The following is a 26,945-nucleotide window of genomic DNA, read 5'->3' on the forward strand; positions in this document are numbered from 1 at the left end:
ATTTACTGCAAATCAGAATGTTTGCAAATATGTACATATCTATATCTCTCCAAAAAAACGTTTTCTCAGTTAACTTCTGTTGTACATATGCTATTTTTGGGAGGGGGCTATTCTATCAATAAACACAATGAAACCTCTCAGTGACAAACCTGTTTTTATATTCGATAGTAATTGATAGTAAAATCAATTTTGAGAAGAGAAATCATTTATCAATTAATCACAACAAAGTTCTATTTACCCACAATCAAACTTCTCAGTAACGAACCTGTTTCAGGCTCACCCTGCTCTACTAACTAGACAGTGGACTGTTCCATTATACCCGTAGGTGTTACCCTAATTAACCTTCTAGTTCAGTGTCTGTCAATTGGGTGTCTGTCAATTAGGAGATATCCGTATCGGATAATATAGTATGGAGTACCAGACGACAAGAAAAACAAATTTAGAGTTATCTCCCTTCCATCGATTTGCATTCGCAAAACATTGGTAATTTCCGTACATCATACGCGATTCAATGTTATTCGAGATAAAGACTTACTACTACGAAGTACCAAATGAGTTCGGCATTCCCAGCGGGTACATAGAAAATGTTACTCGCTTTTAAGCGGGGTACATTGAAAATAACAGAAGAGCGCTCGGCCAATCAGAAAACGACATTTATGTGTGAGGCAAGATATATATATAATATATATATATATACATTTGTCTATAACTATTGTCAAAATGTATGCCCATTACAGAGAGCTGGCAGTGATGGAAAGCCCATCTTTTTGTCTTAACAGTGAAACGTAAGAGTAAAGAGTTTAGTTGTGTTCAGTAGATTACTCTTTACACCACCTCCAATCCGCACGCGCGCGCGTGCAACGGCCACAGTGACACACAAATAAAATGAATGTTCTTTTACAAGTTGTCTTACGTTACTGAAAGATATTTACATACCGAACAGTCTCTTTGGTAGCGAGAAGTGCCCCATGTGTCACCAAAGGATGGGTATTGCATAATTATATGTATATATTCCCTTCTCTTCTTTAACACTGTTTGTGATGCCGTAAATATTGGAACCTTGCTCCAAAAACGCTCGGGTGTGGAAATAACTCCCAAATATCTGCGGAAAGTAACAGTTTCAATAAGAATACCATTACAATACCGTGGTTACAAGCACGAATAAGTGATGGGTCTTTTAGTAGTAATGATTCCTTGATGGCTTATGTCATCATGATCTCACTACAATCAGATCTTGGTTCTCGCTACCGCTTAACAATGTGATGACATCCATTACCAGTCACGTCAGAACCGACCAATCAGAACGTCGCTCACCGGACCAGGAAGCTGACAGTCGGAATGTGTTTCCTGATCACGCAGCCTCGGAAAGGTTAACACGGGATAATCCAACGACAGTTACGGACAGTACTACCGATTCCTTCAAAATCATCGTCTCTCTCGCTTTCACTGAGATACACATTTGTACGGAAGAGACATCACATTACCGAGGTTAGTGGTACTATATAACCCAGGCCATCTATCAAACATTAACAAATGTTTCTTTTATCAGTTTTCAAATTTTGATTTTTGAAAGTGTTGTCTCAAATTAATGTCGCCAGTTTAGAACTATGTAGGTCTGTACCGTATACAGTATACATGTATAAACATATGACGTATACATAGGTCAAAGTTCGCAGAAAGGTTGTTTAGATATATGTTTATCGACGAGAATTGAAATCTGACTTTAATAAGTTTGATGCTTTGAGATGATAACCCAATCTTGAGATGATTCCGAACAAAAAGAGGAGCATCCAATAGTAACACGATACAGTACGTAATTACCCTGACCTTCCAGCTTGTGTACTTGTATGCCTTTACAGATGTTTCATGGCTGGTCGAAAGTAGACATCAAGAATACCTCGAGTGTGAATAATGCAGACATGTGGTATCTTATTGTAACTTTAACATACCTGGCTGTTGTGACACACGTGGGGCATGACATGGACACGAGCAAATCTGAATATCACATTCACACTCCTTTAAGAAGAATGAAGTTGAATAGGATTGACCCCTTGGTTTAAAAATACCCCCAAATCTTTAAACAGACAATGACACGTATGTGTTAAATTTGGTTAACAACTGCAAATTGTAATGTGGAAAAAGGAATCAAGAATAATGGTTGAGGACAATAGATCAAGGAGATCCGTTTCAAAGTCAGATTTCAGTTATCTCCCTTTAAACATACTTAATGAATACGTTACTACATACACTGAAAAATGTCTGCCATACAACGTCAGGCAATAGTAATTAAATAATTGAAAGAAAAATATGAGTGGCAAATGTTACACAGGGAGCAGGACTAGGCGATCCGTTCATGTCACTTCTATCACTATTCTGCTTTTTACTCCGAATGACTTCTATTTCGGCATGTAATCCCTGGCGTTGACATTTTGAGTAGGTTGCTAAGAAACATTTCAGGCCTGCATTCCCAGCCTTGCTTGGCAGGTGTAACAGCGTCACATACAACTAAAACAAGGTTGTTCACACAGGTATGCTTAATTCTGTAGTGTACCATTGGTGGACAAGACACCGCGAACAAAGCAATGGGATACAATGGTTCTTGGAGACTAAGGACACCAATGTATGCTACTCCGAGTTATCTTGACTTTCAAATCAGAACTGCTACGAACTGCTAACACTGGGACGACCCGGCGTGGTACTACAAGACCCAGTACCTTCCACACTTGTAGTACCAGCCATGACTGATACAAACTACAACCACTCCGGTAAACTGCATTGTAGTTTATTGCTGATTAGCATTGTACTAACATTGTACTAACATTGTACTAACATTGTACTGGAGCACTTACAGTGGGAACCTTGTTCAGCATTTCCTTCCACATATCTAAGGGGAAGTACATAACACAACAAGCCTGAGAAGCTGGCAACAAAATAAATACATCACTCTCTAAAGTGATCACACTGAAACATATTTCTGATTAATATGTACATATACATATTCATCTATACGCTGTTTATCATACTAGATCAATAAGACAAAGTCGTGGATATCCCACACCCTATAAACTGTTAAATAAACCTGTCATACACCACAAAAGGTCATGTTAAACGCTTGTGGGTGCAAATGACTGACGACTAAAACCAAATGATTCTTTAAATGCTTCAAAAATCTTTCAATATTATTTTAGAACCACATCCAAGCTTCACCACCAAAGAACTAATTTTCAGAACCTTTACTATATACGTCATAATTATTCTGAATTAAAATCTTATTAAATATGACATTTCATTGTAAAACTTAATGCTCGATTATATTCATGATTAGGACCTTTACATGGAGTTGCCATATTTGATAGCAATGTATCATTTACATGTTCCAAATTTAAATCATAGTTTCAAAAACCTTAGTAAAACAAGTAACAGTTAATTTAGTCGTCCTTCAAAATTCTCATGACTTGTTGGCAATCTTATTAATACAAGATCCTGGTTCTCATAAGCGACAAGCGTAGAACGTCGTTTAGAAGGTGATAAAAAGGACAACTACTCACAGGGAGAAATGGTTCTGAAAGTCAGATGTGTTCAGATGCAGGAGTACTATAACTTGTTAATTTGAACAATTTCATGTTATTACGCTTCAATTAACAATATTACAGGTCTAAATATTAGGTAAGTATACCGGGTGTCATAACAGATGGACCCGTGAAGATCCCCGGTTAGAATTGATCTTCAGTAACCCATGCTTGTCGTAAGAGGCAACTAACGGGATAGGGTGGTCAGGCTCGCTGACTTGGTTGACACATATCATCGGTTCCCAATTGCGTAGAACGATGATCATGCTGTTGATCACTAGATTTTCTGGTCCAGACTCGATTATTTACAGACCGCCGCCATATGGCTGGAATATTGCTGAGTGCGGCGTAAAACTAAACTCACTCACTCACTGATAACAGATGGTGTAAGTAGTATTATAGATACCCTTTTCTAACATTTGACCAAGAACAAGCATCGACTGATGTTCACAGAGTATGATAATAAACAGTACAACCATATGGTAAAAATGTATTTTGGGGCACGAACTCTCTCATCATAAGACTTTCATTTTAGGTTTTAAACCTTAAAATTTTCATTCATTTTAACTGCACATCCGTATTCGGCCAATTCCAAAACTTTCATGTTTACGAAGGTGAAGCGAGATCGCATGGGCTTTAACGTGGCGTTCAAGATTATTACAGGTGGATGCACACTTGTGTGCGTGAATGCATGCGGGCGTGCGCGCATATGTGTCAGTTTGCAATAGTCGAAGCATTAGATGATGTCGGACTGAAGGTGCAGTTTCATATCAACAAAACAGACACAGCCTACTGACTCCGAGCCGACCAGCTCTTGTTTTTTCCCTTGTAATGACGAACGCAGGCAAGGAGAAAACAAAACAATCTTTTAACGCTTTCTGGTATGACGAGGCCGGGGTTCGTACAGTGGATTCAAAAAGGCCCCTAACTTCACCTTTAACTAAATCAACTCGCGGTCAATAATAAACCAGATATGTGAAAAGTAATACGACAATTGTATATACCAAAGACAAAACTATAATGAAATTCATAGCGTTTTTTAATTGTACCAAACAGTTGTATATCTGAATGTTAAATGTTAGGTCTTCCGGTCACTCTTGTATCCGCCACCTCACACTATATATACCGCCCTTTGTACCAACATGATCAGGATCAGAGAGGAAATACTAAGGTGCTCTATTACGAATACGTAACAGACATTACGACAATAACATTAGTCATGATTATGCTCCTGAACGAGTAACACACTTGCTTGCACATACAATGTATGTCCATGTGCGTTTTGCGTGTGCGTATGTGTTGTCTCAATGCCTGTATTACAACAACGGATCATTCTACGTCAAACACGTGTACATGCACTTCCGGCAAAACTGACACTCACACATGCAATATGTTTAAGCCTGCATCGTTTATAGCAAATCGAATTTTGGGATCCGAGTGTTAACTCACATAGAGGACGCACACTGGTGAGTTTCAAGCTTTAAACAAAAAACACAATAATATGCTGAAATGCACACTTCAAATGCGATTCCGAATAATCGACATAAGTGATACACTAACCGATAGCCTGTTAATATTGTCATACTGTGTCGTAGGTATGCATTCTGAATATTTCGGGGTACATTTTGTGTTGTGAAGACTAAAAATATCCCCCCAAATAATTCTGATCTCCAACGTATTTGTCTAACATTTGTCGCACACATTATTGCTGTGGAGCGTAGTCTTAAAACTCTGTCTATATATTTGAACACAAATGGATAAAAAAACCAAACAAACAATCTTTGTCATGGTATATTTGTTACATTCACAAGCTGTTTGTTCAGCGTTTAGGGTTCAGGCATATCACAACCTTTGATGAAACCCAGAGACACGAACCAGGATAACAGGCTATTTCTCCTCAAACCATGAAAACTAACTTGACAAAACAATTAAAGTTCCTCCCGATAAGAAAGAATCTCGGATTGGAAAGTTTTCTGGGTCTTTTAGGTTGGACATACAACGCGCTGACAATATCTTTGGCGCCTCACACAAAGAAAAAGAATCTGCTTCCGTAAATGTTTGAAAACTAATTCTCTTCGGGATTTACAATAAACAAATTCATTAATTGAACTGGCTGATTATTCTAAAGAACAAGATGGTGTGGGTCCCCTAAAACTATGTTTGACTCTCTCTTTGACTGAGAAACGTTTGACAAAGGAATAAGATGTCTAAATAAACGTCCTTGCCACGACACCCTCATATTGAATGGTCTATCATTAATCAACATAGCACTTACATTATCTTACGGTTTATAGGTTTTGTTCAGATCAGATCTGAGTATAGGATTCCACAGTAATTATGTTTTGACATGCAGAATTCTAACAATGTCTCCAAGCTTAGTATTTCAAACCAGGATGAGTTCAATCGTACAGTATTTCAGCTGCTTCACAACGCACCTGCTGAACAGGTTCACAGTCAAGCATGTCCTAGGAGTTTAAATCTTGAATTCTGAAAATTCATGGAACATACTCAGAGAGAATTCGAACCTTCTACAAGTGGATTCCGGTAGCCTGTAAATCAATAACACCCTGTTAGTGTCAAAAGTACCTGTCATTGTCTTGTCTGAAGATACTGGAAGACCATCCTGAGTTTCATCAATGGTGCACAACAGAATCTTAGGGCTCTAATTGACACTCGATCCACTTTCAAACAACAGCTGTGTTAACTCCGACTTGGCATTCAGAATGGTATTGAAGTATTTGAAAATATCACATATTTTAAAGACCTTTGATTCATTAACGCCAGGACAAGACAAAACACAATAACTAAAATCTTCCCAAGACCTGAATAATCAGAACATTTGAACAGATAACATATATACCCTAGCAATATTCTCTACACCCCCGATAAACCACAGGAATTTATCAACAACCAAAATAAAACATCCGCTAAAATATATATGGAATGGGACAAAATGTGTCTAAAAGTGATAAGGAAACATGAAGATGATGGGCTTAGATGTCACTGAAATGTGATGCAGCAATTTATACCTTAATTATAAGTCTACAAATATTTTCTACAAAACATGAACTAAACAGCCAGTTTTGGATGATTTCACTTTATCATGAAGAATCCTCTGTGGCACTTGTATGAAAGAAAATGAGAGCCCGACTGTACATATTCATCCAATATATATAATAACAACATTGCATGGTTTCACAAAAATATTGAAAACGTAATAAATATTTTTAATCTTTTACGACAAATGAATGAAAACATTTTCTGTAAAATACACATTTATAAATTTTGCTATCAACATAACTGTAATATCTTGAAACCTAAATATCTATTTTACAAATGATTTCATTATCAATCCTCGTTTTCTTGTTGTTGTTTATTGAAAATTTAATGTATGTCTGTTTCTGACTCCTCTGCTGTGTGTCAGCGTTGTGTGTCGATCTGTTTAACTTCTTCTAAGATATTCACATAAAGCAAAACTTCAACAACTTCCAAGCAAGGATATGTATTAACAGATTCATTAATTTGATAATTAAAAAAGCTTATCAAAATCAACAGTAGAAACAAATAGTGTTTGCATGTATATCATGCAATCAAGCTTCTTCATACGTGGCCTTTATCCTGCCGATTACAAAGTCATGGGAATTAATGGGGCTGTATCGCCCAGAGCCATCGAAACAATCAATGATGACGTCATCATCTGGATCCACAAAAAGAACCGCCGACTGCCGACATTGTTTCTTGATTGTCTCCGATTCTGGGATGACGACTCGATGGACCTGAAACACCGATTTCCGTTTGAAGATAGGCTGACACGCTGCTCCATTTACATTAAAATCGCCCCTATGTATTTACATGTTTTTGATTCAGAACCTGTGAAGGTCCGGATTAGAATTGGTACAGAGGCAACTAACGGGACTAGGTGGTCAGACTCGCTCACTAGCTTATGCATGTCAACTTTCCAACTGAAACATTGTGTCCGTTTAAGGATTTTTTGTAGAGATAAAACCAAGTCCCAAAATGCTAAAATAATTATTTTGTCCTCAGACATTACATAAGAACCACCACACATGCTGGATATTCCCTAAAGTTTATGGGAGAGCACGTTTAGATTTAAGAAGCAGTGTTTCTCACGAACACGCATGTCACATAACAGTAGGATAAGGACCTGTAGCAACCTGCTTGTCAACCGTGTTGGTCACTGCCTAAGGTAGACCGATCATGATAATATTGTTGGAAGAATGACCCTGACGTACCGTCGCCTTGAGTTTGTCGGCCGTCCATCTCTGCATGAGGTCGCCAATGTTGACCACGACTGTTCCCTCTATCGGGGGTACCGAAATGAAGGTTCCATCCATAGACCGTATCTGTCGAGGAGGATGCAGTGACATTGTAGCATGTTATAGGGTTGGAAAAAACCATTTAACAAATTGATAAGAATCATTCTTAACATATCTTCATAGTTATTCATTAACGATAGCAATATGTCCCAGAGGGAGATGAAACAGTAGCAATTATACCACACTGTAGCCGGCCGGAGTCGACTTGCAAACACCTCACCTGCTGGGCCAAGTGCCTTGCAAACACAGTTATGATGCGCCTATAAATTAATTAAATATAATCAAATTATATTGTGGGATTTTGGCTGACATTTTCATATGTGGTAGTTCCCGTTCCACTCCAAACAAAATGTTGGAGTATGGCTAAGCTACTGGTCTCATATTATAGAGAAAACGTGATGCTAAAAATATAACCCTGTAATTGTAGGTAGTTCTCAAAGGTAAACAAACGAATTACTGACACACTGACGATCGGCATGTGAACATCAGTGCACAAGGTGACATTCTTCAGTTCTGGTGCAGGAGATAACTACCTGTAGCCCCCCAATCTTGTCTTGGAACAACAGTGCCAGGGTGCCATAGTCTGTGTGTTCGCCACATCGCAGTTGCCCATGCTTGATTGCTGAATGGAAGGGAACAGAAGAGAGTGAGGAGGCCAATACCTGTATGGATTGAGGTCGGGCGGCGGACAGTTGGTTGCTGACATGAACACCCGTCTGACCATCAGAGTACAACCACTCTGTCAGCTAAGTAACACATTGTCACCTCTTTGTTTCAGCTAGAACAAGTATGGGTGCTGGGGGTTCCTTGGTGGTAAAAGTTTCAGACACCGATCAGCTGTGATGCGCCATCAGTATGTATGACCCACGTGGTGAAGGATCGAGGGGCGGGGCAATAATACTTCCGTAACATGTGGCGCTTTCGTCAGTCAGATACCAAGGCACAATACCATCCTCAGGGTGTTGTTTGTGGGTTTGAATTGCCAAGAAAATAACCAAAACAAACATAAGTTTGGAATTCAGAACGTAGTTCATGAGTTCAATATGGTCGTGGATTAGAAAAGCAAATGCTCAAGCTGATTCAAAGTTGCGATTTCGATGCTTTCGAATACATCAACGTTTTTACCGTTTGGGGTCAGGGAACGAATGAGTGTGATTAACCTCTGCTTTGAAGTGTATTTCAGTTTATCAGAAAGTGTCAGCTGGTTGTGGATCTTAGATGTTTACCCCTTTTGGCAAACAAGAGTACAAGCGTGTACTGGCAAATCTAGAAATATAATAAACACATTCCGGATTTGAACCTTAGATTTAACGTTTTCAGCGCGCTCTAGGAAAAACTATGATAGTTGCAACGCCTAAATGACCTTAAAATCAGATCTTTAACTCAGTTGGATATCACTCTGTAAGAAGATCTGAGGACACACATCCATAGGAGCTTGTGTCAGGTAAACTTTTAATCAGCTTTTAAACAGTTAATCAGCGCATTGGCTTTTGTACAGGTGACCGATTAACACAGACCTACATATATGATTTCAGCATCTTGAAAAACGAAGTTCAGCGGCTTGTTCTGAACGTTATTTAGTCACTATGTGTAATCTGACATCCAAATGGCCGGAAAGCAAGCTTCCTTCGTCTGGACTGGCGTTCGCTCGGCGTACATGAGTGGCCACCATCCACGGAGTAATCGGATCTGGACGACCGGAGGCCGATCTGGGTGCCCTTGAACTAAGCAACCTAAGTGCTACGACATTCATAAGTCTATGTGAAGGTATGGGAATAACGATCACCCTAGCGCTAATGTGGCTTTCTACAACGGCACCCTGATCTGATTATAACGAGATTGGCAGCGCCCTTTACGACTGGGTATCCCTTCTCCCTTGATCACAGTATTCCAGAGCTAAATGGTAACACTTTGTACTTACAACCATCGTCAGGTAGAGGTGGATAGTATATGCTCCGCAGTGTTGCCGGACTTTTCTTGCCTCCAAGACTTCGGTGCCGCTTTCTGAGATAATACCTATCCTGTAAACACGTGCGTAAACCCAAATCATCAATTTGATGAGCGAGTCCGGAACCGCGCGACCAATATAGAAGGGGCGCAACTCTGTACAGCGGAGTTGGGATGTGTGGTTGGCAAGTGTGAAACCTGCCTGTGTATATAACCATCAAGAAACGTCATTGCTTGTGGCGTGAGTGAAAGGTGGGTCACGACATTATGAGTGAGTGAGTATACTTTACTCCGCATTCAGCAATATTCCAGCTATATGGCGGCGGTCTGTAAATAATAGAGTCTGGACCAGACACTCCAGGGATCAACAGCATGAGCATCGATCTACGCAATTGGGATACGATGACATTTGTTAACCAAGTTAGCGAGTCTGACCACCCGATTTAGTCGCCTCCTACGACAAGCAAGGGTTACTGAAGATCAATTCTAACTCGATCTTCACGGGTTCATGACGTTAGCAATATTTCATGCATCCGGGATTAGACAAAGCAATATGGTAGCAAGAGCTAGTGATTCTTTGGTTACCAGCAAACAGTCAAAGCAACAAACATACTTATTTGCATGTCAGAAAAAAACAGAGTGAAACGTATCTACTGAACAGATAGACAAAACAATAAGGGAGGGGAAATGGCTACAACAAAAATCGTAAAACAAATGTTGAAAACACTGCGAATTTTAGTCTTGGTTCCTTTGTAGCCAATGCGACAGTAATTCTGCAATTATTTATAGAACACAGGTTTAAGTAGTGGGAGTCACAATGTTTGGTTGTGTTAAAGGCTTTTGTCATTTGATGAACTAAAAAGTATTTAAAAGATTACAGGACGATATTAGAATATAATGAGATTCTAAAACCATACCTTATGGGAAAACATACTAAATGGCGGATTTGCTTTCACACAACAAACGTACTACAGCTGCACAATTTTAGGAAAATCGGTAAGTGGGATAAGTTAAAATATTTCACGGAACCGTCTTTTTTCTCAATTCATAAATTGTTGTGTATAACAAAGGTCAGTTGCTAACAAATGTATTATTCTAGTATTTGGAATTTGGAGCTCTAAATGATATTTGGGTAAAAACAGAAAATTGTTTTAACTTGTCCAACATGTACACTTTTTTCTACGTATTTTATGACCGTTTCGTTTCGTTGGCCATCCCTTAATCTCACGAAGACCCCTGAAAATGACTGACACAGATACTTGATAAGAAGTTTCAACAGCCTCAACTGAACCTGGGTACTAAAGTACTGTCGGAAATAGAAAATAAACTGGTTTTTTTTCACATTTATTTTCACAAATTATGTAATAAATATGTGAAAGTGTGAAATATCTGTTAAACTAAGTTCGGCCTAACTACAGTCTCAGTGCTAGGGAGATAGGAAACGTAGAAAAAGGACTTTACTGAGGAGAGATTAGTGCAGAAATGAGCCAAGCGGTTTTTTTCTAAGTCCAAAGCGACATATTTGGAACAGACCATGGCTTTATGTACTTTAGGGCACAGGGCAATACTCTTTATTTGGTTAATTTACTTAACACTAGACATGCCTCTTATTCAGCATGACAATCAAGAGTTTTCACTATTTTGTTTAGGGATTCCCCGACCCACTTGTTTACAATTGTGAAAGTCTTCATTTCTTTCCAAGATTAATGCCCGAAGTTAGCTAATACAGCAGCTCCACGATGCCTCAATGTTGGAAGCAAATTAAACCTTGGATTTGAAAAGTCCCTTTTCATGTCCTTTTCAGAAATTTAAGAAACCTGAAGAATGTTTCTAAAATGTAAAATATTTTTGTGCATATAGGCTGTAAACCGGCATTATCAACATTTCACTACGCTTAAGTCACATCCATCCTTCCACCAGCAATATGGTTTAGCAGTGACGCGTGTCTATGCAAGGGAAGGTAATGAATTAGGCCTTAAATAACTCATGGACGTCTGAAAAGCCCTATTCCGTGTAAGAACTTTGTACGAGCCTGACGCAATGTATGACGCTGAGGGTGGAATGCTATAGCACATGATGCACAAGACATACTGTTGATGTAATATGATCGCTCATTGGTCGAAGCGCCACATGGTTTCCTTGTACCGGAAATGAGAAACTCTTCGCGCTACCATCTCCAAACCAACGTTGTAAACCAAATCATATTACGCTTGGGCCTTCACATCTTAGAAGACTGACTTCACAATGTTGTTGGTTTTAGACCTTTGGCCATAATGTTGCGCCTAGGCGGTGGTAGAGCTGAAGGGGCTTCCTAAAACGGCACTACGGTCGTCCCTTGATTCGAACTAGAATAGAACTAGACCACAGAGTGGTTGTATGTCTTCATGGGGGATATGGGTACGTAGTGTATACAAACCCATGACGTTTTGACCAGGGTAAACCCCAGTGGTTCACAGCGAGCCCTAGACTTCCACATCCATGTGATAAGAGAACACTGACTGGTCACGAAACAACACCAGCTGTTTATCAAAACCATAGACTAAACAAGGGAGTCGTGTTTACCCACCTGCAGGCCCAGGGAGAGAGACATGACATCCAGGACGCGATGGGCTAGATGCGTGACATAGGTGAAGAAGGTCGAAAACGCAGCTTCCATACCTGGGACATTGTCAGGATATTTCTGAAACAATTGGGTTTATCTGCAGGTGAAACATGGAAATCGGTTTGGAAACTTTTTAGGTCTGTTAAGAATCGAATCTGAATCAGACAGACCAGTAAGTGATATTGTGATGAACACAGCATTGTACATGGTATAACACAGCATTGTTCATGGTATAACCCAACATTATTCATCTTATAACATAACATTGTTCATGGTATAATACACCATTATTCATGGTATAACACACCATTGTTCATGGTATAGCACTCCATTATTCATGGTATAGCACACCATTGTTCATGGTATAACACCAATATTCATGGTATAACACACCATTATTTATGGTATAACACACCCTTATTCATGGTATAGCACATCATTATTCATGGTATAACACCATTATTCATGGTATAGCACATCAGTATTCATGGTATAACACACCATTATTCATGGTATAACACCATTATTCTATAGCACATCATTATTCATGGTATAACACAATTGTTCATCGTATAGCACATCATTCATGGTATAGCACACCATTATTCATGGTATAGCACACCATTATTCCTGGTATAACACACCACTGTTCATGGTATAGCACACCATTATTCCTGGTATAACACACCACTGTTCATGCTATAGCACATCATTATTCATGGTATAGCACATCATTATTCATGGTATAGCACACCATTATTCATGGTATTACATACCATTATTCATGGTATAGCACAACATTATTCATGGTATAGCACATCATTATGCATGGTATAACACACCATTATTCATGGTATAGGGCATCCTTATTCGTGGTATAACACACCATTATTCATGGTATAACACATCCTTATTCATGGTATAGCACACCATTATTCATGGTATAACACACCATTATTCATGGTATAGCACATCATTATTCATGGTATAACACACCATTGTTCATGGGTATAACACACCATTGTTCATGGTCTAACACATCATTATTCATGGTATAGCACATCATTATTCATGGTATAACACACCATTATTCATGGTATAGCACATCATTCATGGTATAACACATCATTATTCATGGTATAGCACACCATTGTTCATGGTATAGCACACCATGTTTTGTTGGTACTTACAACATGTTTCGTTCGTACTTACAATATTGAGGTGATCCTCACATGCTGAATAATTAAAGGTCTCCTTCAGATCTCCTGGTCTCGTGGGGGTCAGTCTGAAACAAACAAACAAACCCAAATGAACGTGACCAGTAGAATACTACAAGCACTGCCCAGACATTACAGGTGAACTCAATGTGAACTGAATGCATTCAGAATGATGAGTAACTGACTATTCGGTGGTCGGAAACTTTGTTTTAAACGGACGGAGCACGCCATTAAGATTCTCAGTAAAACAGAAAGCTTATGTACTAAATGGCGTATTTAACTACTGGCACTTTATGCGAAACACTGAGATTTATACAGCTCATGTCAAAAAGCTTGATGTGTTTTTCGTTTCGATGGGCCTAAACGTATCTTTCTATGCGTAGCTCGATACTTGCCGTTCTTTCTCGAGTGCTTGGTAGCCATTGAATCTACCAGTCGGAGACTCACACGCGTCCTTCACGTCCCTCGGCTGACTGAAGAATGTTTTCGAAACCCTAAAATAGTCATCGATCTGAAACAAATAAGTTGACACATCTTTTTCTAGACATACCAAGACCAGGTTGCAGTCACATCAATATTTACTGCCCTGCGTACGTAACATACAGTCTTTTATACTGAACAAAACTAGCTAGAGGCATATCTATTTTGGGGGGTATTTTCATGCCAATGGTGGGCGGTGGGGTAGCCTAGTGGTTAAAGCGTTCGCTCGTCACGAAGACACAGGTTTGATTCCCCACACGGATACAATGTGTGAAACCCATTTCTGGTGTTCCCCGCCGTGATATTGCAGGAATATTGCTAAAAGCTCGTAAAACTCAACTCACTCACTCACTCATGCCAAAAGTGCTCCGTCTTCACTACAAAAAACACACCGAGATCATTGGCAGCGTATTTGTTAAGTAAACATTTTCTGAACGCATTTTCTGACAGTTCTACAAGGAAACCTGTTTGTAAATCACGTTACATTTGCAAGACTACATGTACCTTCATCAACAAGACTACTAATGTAAATTTGCAGGACTGCTCAATTGATTTAATCCGAAATGCTGTGTCATAGATATTCCAAATTGTAATTTCTACCTATACATACCTTAAAAGGTAACACTATCTCCTTTATCAGGTAAATATTGGACTTACTCTTAGTCCCAGAAATAAGCTCATCTTATCATCTAAAAGTATATACCGACAACATACGACATATAATCTAAATAGAGCACACAAGTAATGCTTAATTTCAAACCTACCATAATATCACAGACTTGAGTGAACACATCTTGGTAGCATGACAACCATGATAAACCCAGTCCTGTTATCTACCAATGACATATACAGTTATCAATTATCCCTAACGTTACGTAACACACCAATCATGTTAACGTACACAGTCCCGACTTGGGGCGCGTCTCTGTCCATATAAGGCACCACATTCTTCCAATTCCAAAATATGAATTTGTTTATAACTAATAGGGACCGTTCATAATTTATGGCTAGGGGGTGATGATGATTTTAAGGGGGGGTCCCCACCCATTTTGTTCTGAGGAGGCAGGGGGGTCATCAATTTTGTACACATGTACTGGGGATTCAGCAACTTTGTACACAGAAATGTTAAAAAAATTATGCTTAAATATTATGGGAAGGGTGGGGGTGGGTGGTGGGGGTGGGGCATTGATTTGTACAAGACATGCAGGGCGGTGTCACTTACTTTGTACATAAATTTTAGGGGGCGTCATTCACACTGTACATGCTTCCCATGATATCACCACCACCTACCCCCACCCCGCCCCCAGCCATAAATTGTGAACGGTCCCTAAATCCTATATATTCTTATGTCATTAATCTAACTTAACATATTAGATAATATGCTTCCTCGTAGCCTTAATTCATTTAGGGATATCATGGATTATAGCAAATAACTACTATTACCTGTTTGATATCGAGACATCTTCAAATGATTTTAAGATATCTCTGATATGATTCATGATATCTTTAAAACACATAGATATCAGTAATTTCGCATTAAATGTGAAAACGGCTTGCCATATCAATTGCACAAGTCATCATGACGAATAAAGAAATAGGAACATCAATGTCATGCTTCTAGATTGTGACATCATTTGTACAATTCAAACAGGTGCTCGGCGTCAATAAGAAAACATGCTGATGTCATGCTTTCAGTTAACAAAGATATTCCAGTAGGTTCACGCGTACTTTCTGCGAGTGTGCGATCTGTTTTCACTGTGATATCTCCTCTTACTTGTACTGTCGTGTTAAGATAATGAACACTTTGATGTTTAAATATCCGAGTAGGCAGGCGGTAGTTGACATTAAACGATATCAGAGTTGGTATCACAAACAATGGGGCTAGCAGACTGGATCACAGTATCTTGTGAAGCTCGGTAGCAGTACCAGCACGCTCGTGGGTAACTGAAGAAACCCTCGGTTACCCAACAACGACAGAAACATTTGAAGCCGGGAACCCTAATCTACCCCCTTTATTTTGTTATTATAGTACTGTCGGAAATAGAAAAAAAATGTTTTTTCACATTTATATCTACAATTTAGGTAATTTGTAAGTCATCAATAATTAACTGAAACTCCTTACAGCGCCTAATTATAATGTCATGCCATCATCTACGCTCGAAAATGGCACCGGCTGAAACAGTAGAGCCACAAGGCCAGGGGTGAATGTTCACTCGACCCTAACGACAACGAACTGACAACAATCGATATTAACATCAAATGTGTACTTGTCCTCCCTGACACCTGCTGTAACTTTTTTTCTTTTCTTTTTCTTTTTAGTGTTCCCCAATCAGGTGTACAGGGTATAATATATACACTGCATAGAGAAATATGTAAGCAGGCATACATTGATGATACAACTGGGTTCTCCAGTTATCACATGTAAAATATCACAAGTTAGACGAAGTCATCAGGTAAATAAATAGCGAACTATGTAGATCATTCTTATGAAAATATATCAGAATCATTATTTCTTTTGATTAACATGTTTGGTTAAAGTTAACCGAAGTCATCAGGTTGAAAAACAGGAAATAATGGAGGCCATTTTTCTGAAAACTTATCAAAATCATTTTTTCTTTGGGAAATAAATTTTTCAACTTTGAATGTGTCTTTTAAAAACTTTAAGAAATTACTAAATTTTGGATACATTTTATTCAGAGTGCAAATGTAAATGGGTCTTTTAGCAGAGAGTTTTATATGATTTAATAGTGGGTCATTTTCTAAAATACCAAACCAAACAAGGAATTTTGTCAATTGCAGTTCCAATGATCAATGAATGATCCAATTTTGAAGGTCATTCCAAAAGGTTTTGCTTACTTCACATTCCCAATATACATGGCATAAGTTCTCATTCATATCATTACAAAAAGAGCATATTTCATTGTCAACCAGTTTCATCTTCACCAATTAACTTATTGTATCAGCGGATGGAGAACTTGTACTTCAGTAATGTAGATGATTAATTGTGACATAAGACACGTGCACCATGTAGAAATAACAGAGATATTTGCCTGAGTTCATTAACATGACATGACAACTGAAAACACGTGTGTAGCGCGCGCACGTACACACGCACGCACACACACATGTCCAACCACGGTCGTGTGTCTGATGCTCATAATACCATAATTTTCTTGAGATACTTTCAGTGCAGGAACCTTCCTGTGAGTGTAAAACTATTTATTAACCATGGACGAAGGACTCTGTCGTATCAAGCAAATATCGGCCTAATGCAACAAATCATCTATTTAGCAACAACTCGAATTGTGGAAAAGTGTAAGTTTAATTCTTCTTGATAAAGAGAGAGAAGAACCGGCGTCTTTTAAGATCTAATACATCAACACAAAACCATACAATCTTGAAACTCCGAGTCTTGCAGTGAGGTGTCAAGGGTCTGTTGAAATGTATTGATACTTTTGACATAAAAAGACACAAGGCTGAAACTATTTATCATCCACAATAACTTCCTCTGTTCCTTTTCAGTTAGTAGTTAAAAAGCCTCAACTGCCCCACGGATTAGTAATGAGTCTTAAGTGTGGCGAGAAGGCAACCGATTACGACACAATGCTGATGAAATATCAATATGCTGATATATCCCACGTTATACGCTGGATCTCACTCAAGCGACATCTCGTATGGAAGCCAGTGTTTTCATTTCTAATTAGGCGCGTTTGTTTACAAGGAAGAAAACAGTTTGGTCACGTGATATGCAAATTAGCATATGTAGATGATGTAATGCTAATTCATCACTTCGAAGGGGCGTGAAGCCGCCCATGGATGATGTTTAAAACAAGATATTGTCCGAGTATTAGGGATGGACTGTGGCTAGTTTTGCCCATGGAGATGATATTCCCCTACACAGGCATAAGTTTGTAAAGCAATTTTCAATGCCAACGCAGGATTGTGTTACATATCAGGAAAACCAATTGTCGTTAGTCGTGTTTCAGTCTAACTACCCGTGAAGTTGCGGGGTAAAATTGATCTTCAACAACCCTTGCTTGTCGCAAGAGGTGACTAACGGGATGGGGTGGTCAGGCTCGCTGACTTAGTTGACAACTTGACACATGTCATCGTATCCTAAATGCGTAGATCGATGCTCATGCTGTTGATCACTGGATTGTCTGCTCCAGACTCGATTATATACAGACCGCCGCCATATGGCTGGAATATTGCTGAGTGCGGCGTAAAACTATACTCACGCACTCAGTCTAAACTCAGACATGAGTATACTCCGAGTGGAGAGTTCCCATGAACAATAGAAGACGTCATCTTTATTATTAGTAACGAAGCTTTATTATGACGTCATTTTGTACAGATCTCTTCACCAACAATGGAACGAAAAGGCCAATCAGCTTGAAGCAAATAGTTTAGATAAATGTTTTTGTATCAGTATTACATGGAACGATATCAGTTGGTAGCACGAATACTTAATTAATAGAGACTGACATGACGCTCATTATAACTATGTACTTGCTTGTGACAAAACCATTATTACTGTGAAAAGGAAGAGACAATGATAGATATAGAAGATGGTTTTACGCCGCTGTTCAATATTCCAGCAATATCACGGCGGGGGACATGGGCTTCACACGTTGTGCACATGTGGGGAATCGGCACAAGGTTGAGGTTGAGCTGGAACTCGGTCACACATGGTCTTGTGATTTCCGAACATGCATTCCGCCTCATTGTGTGTCAGCTGTTGTTAATATCCAGAGTGTATTAAGCGTTCCGGGTCAGTGATGCTGACGTCGTTCATTCATTCCACCCCAACACCCACCCCTAGACACCCTCACCCAGTACACAAACGCGTATATTCAGCTATAGTCAAGCCTTCTGGGTCGTGTTCAGCTACATGCATTGGATACTGGGGGTCTATTGTCTACAGAGAGGAACACTGACAGATATACTTTTGGCAGTATTCATGTGTAATTAATTTCCATTGATATAAACCAAAGCAAGGGTTAAGGCGCTTTGTACGAAGACTTTGAAATTCGCTTTACAACGAAATCAGATTATCGAAATATACCAACTGTACGGTGTTTTATCAGTGGTTTGTGTATAATGAGCAGATAAATTTTACATACAATAATATAACGACTTATACCGATTAATATTTTTAATATACCCTTAATAAAAGTACTACCAGGCCATCTCAACAAATGCTCGCCTAAAGGGGAAATCCACAGCTAAAGCATGGGTATTTATGAACTACTCGATAACGTGAAGCTAGCCACGCATACCCATAACGTGCAGTACATGTTAACACGACTGAGTCGCTACACCACTATCCAGAACGCCTGGAAGTTCCGCTTGCTATTTTTTTTCCGGCTTGAGTGCATGATAGTGGCTACTGAAGCAAACACGATTAAAACGAAACTAAAAATTCAGTAATTATTTGATCACTACCTCAGACATTCAAACTGATAACACGGCGAGTTGTCATCAACAGCAGCCTGTACCAGCCAGTGTTATGAAACTCTGTGGCTATAGTGACAAGGGCTGTACTGCAGCGTAGGACTGCAGACGACCCGACATGTGCGAGATATTCTGTCGTGGAAGTGTACCTACCTTGTCTTGGGATAATCCGTGGTTCTTTATGTAACAAAATCCAACTGTACTCAAAGCTTCATAAAAGCTGTCAGCAACTGTCTTCAAATCTGAATCGGGAACAGATTCAGGGTCAGTAATCTGCAATCGGTAAGCAGCAAAATCTATGACCGGCACTTCCTCAGCCATCGCGTCGGAATGAAGGGAGGTAACTCTATTGTTTACGTCTATATATAGACACGAGTAATAGTACAGGCCGCATGTCGCGTCACGTCGTGGATATTGGGCAATCAACGTGAAATGTATTCTCCTTCATATTATATTAGAACATCAAAAAAACGTGTTCATGGTATGCGGGCCGAATATTTGGGGAAATATCATTTTTTGTTGTGGAATTCAGAGTAAATCCTCGTTAAAACATTCTACTCTGTACATCTGTGTTTATTTGTTTAGTCGGTTGGTTAATTGTTTACCCCCGCATTCAGCGTTTTTTCAGCGACATGGCGGATGTCTGTAAATAATCGGGTGTGGACCAGACAATCCAGTGATTGACATCATGAACATCATTCTACGCACCTGGAATAAGTACAACGGCAGGTGTCAACCAGGTCAGCGAGCGCAAGCACCAGATCCTGCTAGTCAGTCTAACGGAGTATTGATTTTCCGAACCTTTATTCATGGCCTGAGCCTTACCTATACTGCCGGCGAGTTGGAACCTTTACGCATGTTGCTGGTTGGAAGTTAACGATCAACGGAATTAATTTACGCGGGGTTTGTATGTAATATTATGCTTACTCTATCCCACTGGAAGTGTGTAAGTGTCACAGTTTCAAAATGTTCATCATCTACGTAGATGTCTATATCTCCATAAATGACGTTACTTTCATCTACGAATATACCTATATCTCCATCATGACAATACTTTCATCAACGTGGATACCTATATCTCCATATATGACATTACTTCCATCTACGTGGATACCTATGTCGCCATATGTGACATTACTTTCATGTACATTGATACCTATATCTCCATCATGACATTACTTTTATCTACGTGGATGCCTATATCTCCATGTATGACATTACTTTCATGCACGTGGATACCTATATCTCCATACATGACATTACTTTCATGTAAGAAGATACCTATACCTCCATACATGACATTACTTTCATGCACGTGGATGCCTATATCTCCATACATGACATTACTTTCATGTACGTAGATACATATATATCCATACATGACATTACTTTCATCTACGTGGATACCTATATTTCCATATATGACATTACTTCCATCTACGTGGACGCATATGTCGCCATATGTGACATTACTTTCATGTACATTGATACCTTTATCTCCATATTTGACATTACTTTCATGTACGTGGATACCTATATCTCCATATATGACATTATTTTCATCTACGAAGATACCTATATCTACATATATGACATTACTTTCATCTACGTGGACACATATATCTCCATGTGACATTACTTTCATGTTCGTAGATTCCCATATCTCCATATATGACATTGCTTTCATCTACGTAGATACCTATATCTCCATATATGACATTACTTTCATGTATGTAGATACCTATATCTCCATACATGACATTACTTTCATGCACGTAGATACATATATATCCATCATTCGTAACTACTCGTGTCATTCCGGCAAGACGTATGGCGTCTCGTACCCCTCCTAGAATATCCTATATCCCGTGGGCAAAACAGCAATACAGTCATTCCATTTGTAAATATGTTTCAGTGTTAAAGTTTCTGATCCTTTAGCTCAAAGTGAATGTTTAAATTGTGCTTTGCATACTTTTGTGAAGTTTCAAAAAACTTCAACGGTGCCGCCATTTTCATGCTTCGAAATGCGTTTTACTACGCGCGATTTGATTGGGTTGCCACGATTCTTGGTAATAATGGGTACGATAGGGATACGAGTCTTCTTGTAGGTCACGGAAAGAGGCGAGTAGTTACGAATGATATATCCATATATGACATACTTTCATCTCTGTGGATACCTATATATCCATATATGACATTACATTCATGTACGTAGATACATATATCTCTTTACATGACATTACTTTCATGTAGGTAGATACCTATATCTCAATCATAACATTACTTTCATCTACGAAGATTCCTATATCTCCATCAAAACATTACTTTCATCTACGTAGATACCTATATCTCCATCATAACATTACTTTCATCTATGTAGATACCTATATCTCCATCATAACATTACTTTCATGTACGTTGATACCTATATCTCCATCATAACATTACTTTCATGTACGTTGATACCTATATCTCCATCATAACATTACTTTCATCTACGTAGATACCTATATGTCCATCATGACATTACTTTCATGTAAGTTGATACCTATATCTCAATCATAACATTACTTTCATGTAAGTTGATACCTATATCTCCATCATAACATTACTTTCATGTACGTAGATACATATATCTCCGTCATAACATTACTTTCATGTAAGTTGATACCTATATTTCCATCATAACATTACTTTCATGTACGTAGATACCTATATCTCCATCATAACATTACTTTCATCTACGTAGATACCTATATCTCCATCATAACATTACTTTCATGTACGTAGATACCTATATCTCCATCATAACATTACTTTCATGTACGTAGATACCTATATCTCCATCATAACATTACTTTCATGTACGTAGAAACTTATGTCTCTAAAGTGATGGTGGTACAGCCACTTCCACCACGCCGAATTAGAGGCTAACGTTGTAGTTTGTAGTTTGTACATTGATACTTGGGGACGAAAAGATCCCTGTTTGCTCCGATTATGTTTGCAGTATAACAGTGACAAAATTACCATACGTTTCTTCAAGTTTTTATCAATTTTAAATATGCTCTACAATCTTATATTTTTACATTCTCAATCCAGTTAAGTCACATAGTTTTCAGAACCTGCATAATTATTATCAGCACTATAACATTCAAGCTGTCAAAACCGGACGAGCGACTCTGGGAGATTAGTAAGTGTTAGGCCACTGCTCTTTGTGTCCCAAACACACAGTAATTATAGGTTTATGTGCATTGACGATCTAGACATGGCTGACCAACCCAAACTAATTAACAAAGGAATTGTGTATTATTTCACAATTTTGTATGATTTCTAATTATACAAGACCGTGTAAAGCTTCAATATGGATACCTGTGTTGTAATAGTTTGGTTCCTGGTGAATTTAAATTATATTGACCTCAATCTTAGCAAAACATTTCCATGTGACCAAGCATAATGGAGTTATGTCCCTACTGTGTAACCTGTCTCTCACGTTGTCTCCCATTCCGTCGTTGCAGGAGGAGACGTTGCGCCATTGGACACGTTGTTGGTGGTGTAGTCGTGCCAGGACAGGTCCAACGTTTGGTCGTTATGCTCGAATTCCCACTTCTCTGAGACGATTTCTGATGGCTTGGTCTGATGGCACCTGTCTTGCAGTGTCCGTTGCTGTAGCCAATCGGTGACGTAGGTGAAATACCCGGATGAATCGGTTCTGAGCAGAGGTGGCCACTCTTGGTCTTCCGCTTCTGGGACGATCTTGGGTCGAACTGAAGTGGGTATATCGATGCCATAATCGAGATATGGTGCAGACTGGGACTCCCCTGCTTCCAAACGTCCAATGGCGATATTTCGGTCAGTAGCATTCAGTCTTTGCATTTTTTTATCTTCGTTTACGTTAGTCGATGTCTCCACTCATGTTTCGAACACATTGCACGTGCATTATGTGGAAAAGTTTTTCTGCATGTAGTTTTCAGTTTTTATGACAAACTTTTACAAACACATTTTGGGATGCGTTTGCGCAGCAATACACAACTACCACGACATCATTAAGGGGATTCAAACATAGGAATTGCCTTAATGACGATTGCTGTCAAAACATATCGAAATTAACTGCTGAAAACGCCTGTGCGTTTCTTGTTTTGAATTGTATATATGCATGTCGTTCAAATAGGGGCAGAGAAAGTACATGGAGACGTGCTGTTTGTAAAGCGTACTGACATCTAACACAACACTTACTAGTGTCTTTTAACCCAGTTTGGACGATCCAGTTACATTTACACTATGAGATAGGTAATTCGATAGTTTAAGCGCCGTTTTCTAGGTGGATCAGTGTCAAGGTTCCCGCTTTTTCAGATCCTATAAAAATGTACGTCCAAAATATACCTCCAGCTTGATATACGTGCAATATGGAATGTGATATACGTGCAATATGGAATGTGTAGAAACGACGAGTCTGATATAGGAGTGTACATCTTGGCGTGAAAGGAATCTGGTTGTTGTTTAATTTCTGTTTAACAGTGGTCAGTCAACAGATGACATCAACCCAGGCGGGAGATAAAGAAACACGAGAGTGAACCTGCGCGTTTGCTTTCAGCTTCTAATCACCAAAGGTGGTTTGACGATCCTGACTGTGCATTATTAGTGCTCCATATCCCCGACTGTCATCAGGATTCGCCGACAGTCTGTTGTGGTGAAAGTAGTCCACGGGATGGGCGTGGCTTCATTTCTTACATATATTAGGCAATGAATGCAATAACACGTGATCAGTTCAGCTAATCAGAATGTTTTTACTGAAACTAACACATCGACAAGTCTTTACTGACATGTAATGTATCAGGTAATGATGCTACATATAGCCACAGTTGAATAGAAATGCGAGGGAATTATATATGTATGCCCACCATAGATTCCTTCGGGACCCTTGGACGTGCGTCGTCTCGAAGGAAATCGTAGGTAGTCTAGCGGTTAAAGCATTCGCTCGTCACGCCGAAGGCCCGGGTTCGATTCCTCACGTAGGTACCATGTGTAAAGCCATTTCTGGTGTCCCCCGGCCTGATCGTGCTGGAGTATTGCTTAAAGTGGCGTAATACCATATCATTCACCCACTTACTTACTGCCCCACTCCTGCATGTCCAGTGTCCAACATGCAGTCGAAGGCTTGTATGGGTGTATTGGAAGGGCTGATATATTAAAGAAGATTCCGAACTATACTCAGTGACTTTATTGACACCTAGGTGTGCAGGGCACCAGACATGAATCTATACCAAGCAGCATGGTGAAAGATTGAAGGTAACAGGAACGGCTACCCTAGTCACACGACTGAACTACCGTTGTTCCAGTATCAAGTAAACCCGTAACACAAATATGTTCAACATCTGTTTCTGTTTTACTGGAATGTGTTATCTATCCGTCCATTATCTATGCTCCACCACGTTGTGGTCCCAGACCTGGCAGTTCACGCGGCGGCATGTTCCAGTCTAATGGCCTAGTCTGACTCATCGTCAGTTTGATACTGAGTCATTCTTGTATTACATGGAGAATGTGAACAAAGTTTTAGAAATATTGTTTAAGTTATATGTCATTGGAAACAGTACAGACTCACGATCTTGAACCTGGCAAGGGTCACATTGATAACGAGCATCGGGCACAACCAGTATCTGGTATTGTGCTGGTGAGATAGATTTTACCTAACAGATCCAAGGTGTAATACATTTATCTGTATTTACGGCTGTTTATATTCCACGTTGGTCAAATCACTACATTCATGACACAGTCGTTACCGGTCATCCGTTATACAATTTACCATCAATGTTTCGGTCAAACTAAGTGATAGAATTCTGTCGAGATAACGCCACTGAAGTTCACAATAACAACGGACGACAGTCAGTCACATATTATTATGTGTCTGTTTAATAACATCGTCGTTTATTTACTTGGGCCTTGTGTTGTTGTGGCACCTCTGCCGAGCGAGCGGAATCCCCCATACTCGCGGTTAAATACTTGTATCCAGCTAGATGTTAAAGAGCTAGATGAAGTGCACCCCGTATCATTGTCCTCATCATGTTGCTCGCTAAGAAACGTCTTTTTGACAAGCACTGTAAAACTTAGGCGTTATACAAAACTTCGTATAGGTGTCCTAAAGTATTTTTATGCTTGGATGAAATGTCGGATATGGTGGCTTTAGGTTCTATGTCATGACGGCACAAGCTGCTTCCATATTGCTCTGAGGATTAATCTTGTCTGACTGTTAGTCTGGGTTACCGACTGCGCCTGCCTGCTTGGTTTGACTTATAGTAGACGGGTTGGCATCGCCGCTCAACATACTTCTGTTAGTAAATATTTGATTTGATTTTTGTTTCATCGACAAAAGAAGGTTGTACTGTTTGTATTTTTCGTGTCCCCCGACACTTCTGTCACCGGTTGTACAGTGGACCAATGCCGGACTGGCCCTAAAGAATGACGTGTCCCGTGATAAAGGAGACCCCCAGATTATACAGGACTCTGTAGGGGGGGTATTTTCTGAATGTTGATGCAGTGTGATATCTTCATAGGGATATTTCCGGAGGGGAAAAAGCTTGCCCTTAAGCACGGGAATGTACTAAAGACCATGCTATCAAAATAGATCAACCGAAAGAGCCTTAATTCCCTCGAACCAAAACTTAAGCACTTTGACATGGAACTGTACAGCATACACTGAGAAAAGAGGCAGTTGGACTGAAAACTAATTACATCTTTTATATATAAACAGGTCGTCGTCTGAAGGATCACTAAAGCCGGAGATTAAAATGATTACTTATACAGATATGTATAAAATACAAAACCACAGATTCTATACCTGTTACATATATTTCACATCGACAGACATATAACGAAAGTTAAATTAATTATTTAGGAGCACTAAAGGAATGACGTTAACCTACGTTAAGAACGTGACATTGCATTTTTCAACTGTTTTTAAGTCACAACTCCTCGTATTTATTAAAGAGAAATTTACACGACATAGCGTTTTGTCCATTTTCCTGGGAAACAACAGAGAATTCCCAAGCATGAATAGCTGCAGGGGCGTTGTTCCTGATAATATACGACCTATTATCTTGAGTTAGTTTAGTTTGTTTGGTGTTTAATGGAACACTCAGCAACATCCCAGCAAAATAACGGCGGTCTGTAAATAATCGAGTCTGGACCAGACAGTACAGTGATCAACATCATGAACGTCTATCTACTTTTACTTTGAAGTGCATTGGGGAAAGCTGGCGAGTTTGATTGCCCGTCTATAAACATTCTTACTAATTTCCATCCTTGGGTACAAAACGAAGACGGTCAACGAAGACATGTGGAGCAA

General features: G+C 39.3%; 1 protein-coding gene across 1 annotated transcript; it reads right to left on the bottom strand.

The window, feature by feature from the left end:
• Window positions 1–4,590: 4,590 nt before the first annotated feature.
• On the bottom strand, window positions 4,591–19,951 carry LOC124259338 (2-oxoglutarate-dependent dioxygenase htyE-like). The gene is made up of 8 exons (XM_046693461.1): window positions 19,760–19,951; window positions 14,068–14,183; window positions 13,668–13,740; window positions 12,420–12,533; window positions 9,828–9,927; window positions 8,440–8,528; window positions 7,823–7,933; window positions 4,591–7,345 (listed from the first exon to the last, which is right to left on the bottom strand). Exons 1-8 carry the CDS (start codon window positions 19,925–19,927, stop codon window positions 7,160–7,162), a joined length of 957 nt encoding a protein of 318 aa, XP_046549417.1. The 5' UTR covers window positions 19,928–19,951; the 3' UTR covers window positions 4,591–7,159.
• Between the last annotated feature and the right edge of the window lie 6,994 nt (window positions 19,952–26,945).

Source organism: Haliotis rubra, unplaced genomic scaffold, assembly GCF_003918875.1.
Source record: "Haliotis rubra isolate DU_JTF1 unplaced genomic scaffold, ASM391887v1 Scf719, whole genome shotgun sequence".
NCBI classification, from domain to species: Eukaryota; Metazoa; Mollusca; class Gastropoda; order Lepetellida; family Haliotidae; genus Haliotis; species Haliotis rubra.